The 8,343-nt window shown below is 39.6% G+C and overlaps 1 protein-coding gene across 1 annotated transcript; it reads right to left on the bottom strand.

Annotated features, from left to right (window-relative positions):
- Positions 1–250: 250 nt before the first annotated feature.
- On the bottom strand, positions 251–5,910 carry drd1a (dopamine receptor D1a). Its single transcript, XM_058407504.1, has 2 exons — positions 5,045–5,910; positions 251–4,886 (listed from the first exon to the last, which is right to left on the bottom strand). The coding sequence occupies exon 2, from the start codon at positions 4,643–4,645 to the stop codon at positions 3,575–3,577; it is 1,071 nt and encodes a 356-aa protein (XP_058263487.1). The 5' UTR covers positions 4,646–4,886; positions 5,045–5,910; the 3' UTR covers positions 251–3,574.
- Between the last annotated feature and the right edge of the window lie 2,433 nt (positions 5,911–8,343).

The following is an 8,343-nucleotide window of genomic DNA, read 5'->3' as shown; positions in this document are numbered from 1 at the left end:
ACACATTTCCCTTCGTGTCTGCTGCAGCTCCCTGTGCTCTTCTCATTACTTTGTCACAGCTATGTCATATGAGCCATTACAAATGCATTAGTTCTGGGAGCATTACAATATCAATTTATTAATTTTTAACCAAGAGTGAATATGATTTATCTAAGCACTTGATTGCACTTCCCAGGCTCCACTCTGACTTTGCATTAACCCTGGGAACCAGTAGAGAAACACCCTGACTTCTCCATATTAATGCATCAGTGCTGCTGGACTTCCCCAGTGTTACAGGACCTGAAGCATTTTGTCCAAGTTGGAGATATTTCTAAAATACAGGTTGTGCATGTCTGTCTCTCTCTCTCTCTCTCTCTCTCTCTCTCACACACACACACACACACTTGCCAGCATAGAACTCCCTAAAGCTACTCAGTGACCTTGACATCCAGTGGTCATGCACAGAGTCACTTGAATTGTAACAGACTAGTTCTAAATAAAGAACAGCATGCCTCTCACCCATGTGTGATTTCATCATAAATTGAAAACATAAAAATGTAGATTTTAATATTATGCTAATTTGGATGTGCTGAGCAAACCATACAGGAAACGCTGTCATTATGTCACGCAGGTTTATTGTATTACACTCGTTAATCTAATCTTGCTGTAAGAAAATCAGCAACATGAGGTATTAGGGTGCCATCCTTCAATGAGCAAAAATTAAATTTACACCCCATTGGTGTTTGTGTAACACTGCTCTGACTGTGTTCCCCACTGAGCATGTCATGAAATACTAATGAACTTGAGCAAGGTAATTATAGTAAGTGTTTCCATTGCTACCTGGGCTTGTAAGTGTGGCTTAGATGCCAAACACAGCATTGGATTACCACAGTGACTCACATGCTGTGATATTGGTGCTTCACTCTGTGTCTAGTCTTTAATGAGTCACTCAATATGCTGCCCATTGTGTCTGACATGAGAGCTTTCAATCTGAGTCTGACCACTAATGACAGCGTGGAAGGCCCTACTGTGCATGGTCGAATTTAACACACAGTCACAAAGACTGGCTGTGTAAAAAAATCTGCCTGATTCTGGACTTCCTCCAGTTGGGCTTGAGCTTATTATCTGTATTTATGTCAGTAGTGCTCTGTCACACAGCGCTGTAGAAACTAATGAAATCGTAAAGGATGCCAAGGCCCAGTTTCTCCTGTCTGCTATTGTTTCCTGTTCACATCTCATCGCACCGAGGACAAGAGAGAGTGTGACATGCAGCAGGCGCTTGTTTCGGGGCCTCTCCTCACAGTGAACAGTGTAGCATTGACAGGGGAAGCTCTCATCACTCTTACGTGAGATAAAGACGAGACAGGGAAAGAATGGCAACAAAACCAACACAAACTTTTATTCAACAAAAAGTTAAGGGAAAAGAAGTTCTGACACTGTGGGTTGCAGATAGCATGACCACTTATTTAGTCTGAGGTTTTTCTGGGTCTTTCTACTGACGAAATCCATCTTTGATCACAGCACAGGCTGAGATGAAGCTACTTGTACACCACAATGAATTTAGTAGCTTTTTTTACTTAATGTCTCACATTACATACAGTATAATAGTACATTTACTGTGATTATCTAAATCACCTAGATTACTCCAACGGCGGTAGTGAATAGACACCACTTTCTCAGTGATACAGTAAGATGATGAGACGTACTGATAACTTGTTTGTATTTTAATGCTTTCAATTACATTTAGCTAATTTTGTGTACTATAGTGTTCTTGATAGATGAACTTCAGGATCATTCCATCATGAGTTAAACACAGAGGGAGTTAATCATAATCTTGACATCCATTCTGTAAACACTTTGATACTGCAAGCACACCTCTAACATCATATTCTCACTCCTGAGGTCAACTTTTGTGAAAATCAGCCACCATTTCTTTTAAACATCATCAGTTCTTGGTCCCAAAGCACTTTAGCGATACAGCTACATTGTAGAATTGCACATAACTCACAATAATTAATATAGCAGTGGATGCTGTTTGCTGCTGAGATGAAGGTAGAACACCCTTTGAGCAGCATAGGCATCTTCTGAACACAGTTGCGGTCATAATCACAACGAACCCACATACACATTCACTGGGGCTTATTCATCATAATTCATTTCCACCTCTGCTTTCATATTTAATGACCATCTGTTGTGTTTGTCTTGGTAGTTAGCTGTCAGAGATTGGTAATAGAAAAGCAAGTTTAGAGAAACACAGGCACCAACGAACAGTATACATATTCATTATGACAATCACGGAACAACCATCTCGTAATTGACCATCTGCCCTCTTGTTTTGGAACAAGCTGGGATATAAAGCTTCGTCTTATGAATAATGTAAGGTTTAGTGGGTATGCTATGAAAAGTAGATGTATTTTTTTCTGCAGTTTTCTCCAACCATATTATACTAATCTTGATGTTCAATTACCAAGAAATAAATGTCATACCTTTTCTTGGCAGTGATTGTTGGTTAAAATGCTAGGGCTACAATCTAGTATCTATTAATTGATCAACAGTGAAACTTTTAGATTTGAGCAACGCATTCTATCACAAGGTCTCGTTGATGGCATAATAATTATGACATGGGATAAACTATTACATAGACACTATTCTGACAAATAGGGAGCTGTGTTCATGATTCAACTTCCTAAATTCATGAAAGTCCTGTTTCAGTTTCTCACTGCTGATGATGATGTGTTACAGATTTGTCAGAGAAATGCAAATGGAGATCACATCTAGGTGGTGTTTCACTCCTTTTAACCCACCTCACATGACTATCACTTATACCACTCTGTGGATATTTCCTACAAACATTTGTTGCACTTGAATTAAAAAAATATAATCCACCTTAAGACATTTTTCAACAGCAATTCATCTGATGTGAATGCCAAAAATAAAACCTTATACTGATGTATTGTTATCTTTGAAAAACCTGCAAGTCCATTTAGACCAGCCACCCCTACTTTCTAGTGAAGTCTTGGCCCTTTAGAGCCTAAAAACTGGAAATGAGCTACAGAGAGAAGAGCACAAGAGAAAGTATGTCCCATTGTCTTCTGTGGTTTCCCAGTGGAAGTCATTACTTTCAATTCCACTTTATATATAGACTATTCATTATGCAGGTTTCAGTCACATTTAAACTCCTTTCCATATAAACATTCTTCATTGTCCATTCTCATTCGTAAGGTCCGTAAGTGAGACGTGTTCACAGAGAAGCATATACAAAATTCCTAAAGGCCTAGTCCTTTGAAGTTGTATGATTTGCTCATGCCTGAAATAGTCCGTAGCTGCAGGATTTCAAGGCAATCAGTCTTTGGAGTCAGGAGCACTGCCTGTCATAAAGATTATCCCCTTAACAGAAACATCAGAACTGGTGCCCAGCACAGCAGGAGGTCTTTCTTCTCAGAGCCTTAATCCCAAATCCCTTCACCCCTCTTGTACAGATGATTGTTCTGGCAGTGGGGAATGTGCAATAGGCTGCATTTTGGAGCAGGTTCCCTCACATAATAAGAATACCCTCTGACCCCGTAGAGGAAGAGAATCCTGCAGCAGGGTAATTTCAATTTTTGTTCAGGCTATGTGTCTCTATGACATTGTGACCCGGGCAAAGCCTAGGGCAGCCCAATAGAATGGCAAAAGCTCTGCGGAAGTCTGCATTGAAGGCATATATAATGGGATTGAGAGAAGAGTTTGCCCATCCAAACCACACAAAAATGTCAAAGGTGGTGGGACTGATACAGGGAAGGTTACGCTCGCAAAACGGCACCATGCAGTTAAGGATAAAGAACGGCAACCAGCAGCACACAAACACTCCCATTATCACAGACAGAGTCTTTAGCACCTTGGTCTCCCTCTTGAAAGACATCTTAAAGGAGCTTTCAGAGTCCATATTGCAGTTGCTGCCCATGCTGTTGTGCCGGAACTTGGCGCTCTCTGCAGCCCTCTCCAGCGCAGAGATCCTCTTAATCTGCTTTTGGGCTATTCTGTAAATCTGTGTGTAGGTCACAATCATGATGGCCACTGGGATGTAAAAGCTGATAAGGGAGGAAGAAATGGCATAGGTTCGGTTGAGACTAGAGTCACAGTTGTCCAATAAAGGTGCCCCATGAGAAGTATTCTGCAACGGGAAGCTTGCTGGCTGTGCCTTGTGCCAGTTCAGCTGCACTGGGATAAAGGAGATGAGCACAGACAGGGTCCAAGCTGTGCTGATCATCACAAATGCCACCTTGGGAGTCATCTTTCTCTCATAGCGGAATGGGCTGGAAATGGCCCAGTACCGGTCTACACTGATAACACAAAGGTTGAGGATGGATGCGGTTGAGCACATGATATCAAAAGCCACCCAGATGTCACAGAACGAGCCAAAAGGCCAGAAGCCAACGATTTCTGTTACAGCCTTCCAAGGCATGACCAAGATGGCGACCAACAGATCTGACACGGCCAGTGAGATGACGAAGAAGTTAGTGACTTTGGAGCGGAGATGGCGGAATTTGGTGACCGCTGCGCAAACTAGCATGTTTCCCAGAAGGGTGGAAAGAATGAGGAGAGACAGGAAGCAGCCGGTGAGAACTTGCGTTGATTGGTCACTCTCCAACAAACCGCTGTCAATCACTGTTAAATTCAAATCCATCACTGCCAGTTTTTTTCCTTCCAGAAATTACTGCATCATAACAGGCAGGAACCCACTGAAAGTCTGAGCACAGAACCTGATAGGTGATAAGCTCACTGGCATCCAGTGTCTTTTCCTGTTCAGTACTTGAGGTTTTGTTTAGTATTCTCACAGCCAAAACCTCAAACATTTATTTCCCACAATGTTGTTTGAAGACATGTGGCAGCATCAGTTGGTTTCCTTGCTGCATCCAAATTATGTTCTGGCATATCAAAAGTCAGTGTGTGTAAATGAATTTCTTGCAAATTAATAAACAATCTTTACTACCTAAACAATGTTCATGTCAAAAGTATAATTATTATTATTATTATTATTATTATTATTATTATTATTATTATTATTATTATTATTGTCACTCACCCTAAATTTTCCTCTTCTATTCTCCGGTCACTGACATGTTCAGCTTTCCAGCACAGCCATCCAGAGTCATCCAAAGCTCACGGCTGCGTTTCAGTCACACTGACACGTTAAATTAAGTGAAGAATCCCCTCGTAAAGCGCATCAGTGCCAGATTACATGATTTGTGCGTTATGCAGGCAACATCTGTATTCCCAAGAGCCGAGTATACTCTCCTTAAGAGGGGGGAAAAGCACCTTTTCCCTACTGTTTTTCCATCAGCTTATTCCTTTCTTGCCATTCCATGCATCTTATATAAGAAATAACTTACAGCACGGGTTTGAGAGCTTGTCTATTTTTTTTTTTTTTCCCAGCGCGCGCGTTTTTAACTCCTCGGTTCTTGCACACATTAGGGTTCGGTAAAATGCTCCTCAGCTTGGATAACAATCCATGCAGGAAGAAAAGGATGTTTTGCAAAAAAAAAAAAAAAACTCTAAACGAGCCGTGTGGTTTCCGCTGTGTCCATCTCGATGTGAGATGGCCAAACCGGGGCTGAGTGACACGCGAGCCCCGTGCCGCGCTCGCGCGCTGACGTCGAGAAGGCGCCGTTCCCTCCGCCGCACACACTCAGCGCTTCAGGTTTCATCCAGCAGCAACCTAAACCCCAAGGACATCCTCCACTGTCCCCGATTCCTTCAGCATTACACTCATTTAAGAAAAAAAACCTCCCAGATCACTGTACACGCAGCTGCGCGAATCATACAGACATCCTAATGCTTATTATTTCTTGTCCTTATTATAAGTGTTCATTCAGCACTGTCAGTGTTTAATACTGTCCAGCACAGCAACAACAACAAAAAAAAAAATAAGCCTTAAGTAGACTTTTATTGCAAAACAAACTGTCCTGTTGGTCCTTACAGTCTTGAACTAAGACACTTGCAATGTAACTTAATCATCTACAACACCATGTGTTAATTCAACTGCTTTGGAAATACACAGTGTTATTTAATAATGCAGGAAAACTAACAGAAAGAAATAAGTTAGAACAAAACAAACTGCTTAGTGTTTAGTTAGTCTTCAGAGTCTTGGATGAACACCCACGGTTGTGAGCTGATATTGAACCCACGCTGTGTTCATGCAACACGACTGAGAACACAACTAAATTAGACTAAACATATGGGGGGGGTGTTCAGTTTGTTCTTGCAGAGTCAAATTGATGCCTAGGAACTGCAGTATGTTTATATCCAGCATTTATGTTTATGTACAGAGTGATAAAAAAAAAAAGGTTTTTACTTCATTTTTAAATACAGAAGAAGATGTTATTTTGAACACTGTAATATAATGCAAGTGTTATTCGTCACTCTAGGTGTTGGCACACTTTGTAGAAACAAAAAAAGATGAAGTAACCAGAAGAAAAAAAAGATTATTGTTTGAAGAGTTGAACAAAAATGAATAATTGAAATAAACTGTACGATATGTTCAGTAACACTTTGTTAATCAGTCCTAAGATGATGGCAATATTTAGTGTTCAGTTACTCCATACAGTGTTGAATTAACTTACTGAATAAACTTGTGCTTGTTAAAACTGCACAACAATGACAATCAAAACACTCATAATAATGCCATGAAATGAAGTGTGTTTAGCTGAACAGTGGCAACACAAAACGCTAGTTCACTTTTGTATATCACTTTTAATCCAACAAGGCAAATTTCTGTGTTATTTCTCACTGTAGGTGTTAATTTAAGACTTTAATACAGAAGTAAACATTTTGTCTTTTTGTAATTGATTCTTTTTTTTTTTTTTTTACTTTCTTCTTGGTCAACCTGGTTCTTGAATTTTTGGTCATAATCCAAATGCTTCAGCTCCAGATGATAACAATAAATAAATAAATTAATTAATTAAAATAAAATAAAATAAAATAAAATAAAAAATATTTGCATGAAAACATCAACTTTGCAAATATTTGTATTGGAATAATTATGTGAAAAGTTGCTACGGTTTGGGATGAGTTAGTTAACATTTAGTCACACCATGTCATTCATGTACTTGATAATTGATCATTCAGAATGAACATGATTTATAAAGCTTACTTAAGGGTTCTAGGTTTCTGTGAAGGTGTTCGTTTTCTTTATTACACCATGTTGTCGAATTCTGTCAGGCGGCGTTGAGTGATATTTATATAACAGCAGCTCTGTCATTAATCCCGACTGCAGGGCAAACCACAGGTTTACATTAATGAGCTTTTGATATGTTAGTGTTTCTATAGTAACAGCTCATTTACATGGATTCGTAGCACATGATCTCTGAAAAACGAGTCTAATAATTAACATATTATTAACATGAGGTTTTTTAACCGAAGAAAAACATGTAGTTTCTGGGTAATATGACCAAATGGCTGTAAATTATTAACATGACTTGTTTATGGCTGTAATTTATATTAGAAACATACACCGATCAGGCATATCATTCTGAACACTGGCAGGTGAAGTGAATAACACTGATTATCTCCTCATCATGGCCCCTGTTAGTGGGTGGGATATATTAGGCAGCAAGTGAACATTTTATCCTCAAAGTTGATGTGTTAGAAGCAGGAAAAATGGACAAGAGTAAGGATTTGAGCGACGGGCCAAACTGTGATGGCTAGACGACTGGATCAGAGCATCTCCAAAACTGCAGCTCTTGTGGGGTGTTCCCGGTCTGCAGTGGTCAGTATCTATCAAAAGTGGTCCAAGAAAGGAACAGTGGTGAACCAGCGACAGGGTCATGGGCGGCCGAGGCTCATTGATGCACGTGGGGAGCGAAGGCTGGCCCGTGTGATCCGATCCAACAGACGAGCTACTGTTATTTACATTACTGAAGAAGTTAATGCTGGTTCTGATAGAAAGGTGTCAGAATACACAGTGCATGACGGGTCAGGGCTGTTTTGGCAGCAAAAGGGGATCTTAGGCAAGTAGTCATAATGTTATGCCTGATCAGTGTACAAACAGATAAAAATATGACGTAGAATTTAATTATTGTCAACTTGCCGTAGTGTAAGATGAATTAAACTCATCATAATTTATTAAGTTATTGGAAAAAAATGATCAATTTCTGGGAGATAAGTAACTAGGTTTTGCTTTAGGCCATATCACATCAGCAGTCCGGTGTTTATTTCCTTATAACCTGTTGTGTTTTATTCCTTACATTATCTACTATAATGTGTGGGTGTTTGTGTTGATGTGAAAGATTAAAAACCTGAAAGAGAGAATAAAATGCAGTATTTTTACATACCTTTACTAAGGTTAACTATAGTTGTTGTTTTTTTCTCACACATATAAATGTA

Source organism: Hemibagrus wyckioides, linkage group LG14 (genome assembly GCF_019097595.1).
Source record: "Hemibagrus wyckioides isolate EC202008001 linkage group LG14, SWU_Hwy_1.0, whole genome shotgun sequence".
Taxonomy (NCBI): Eukaryota; Metazoa; Chordata; class Actinopteri; order Siluriformes; family Bagridae; genus Hemibagrus; species Hemibagrus wyckioides.
The sequence above is the reverse complement of the archived record's forward strand: the minus strand, read 5'-3'. Positions and strand labels throughout refer to the sequence as shown.

Bases quoted from the DNA above. Each gene is read 5' to 3' on its own strand.
- drd1a (XM_058407504.1), bottom strand. From the start codon at position 4,645: ATGGATTTGAATTTAACAGTGATTGACAGCGGTTTGTTGGAGAGTGAC.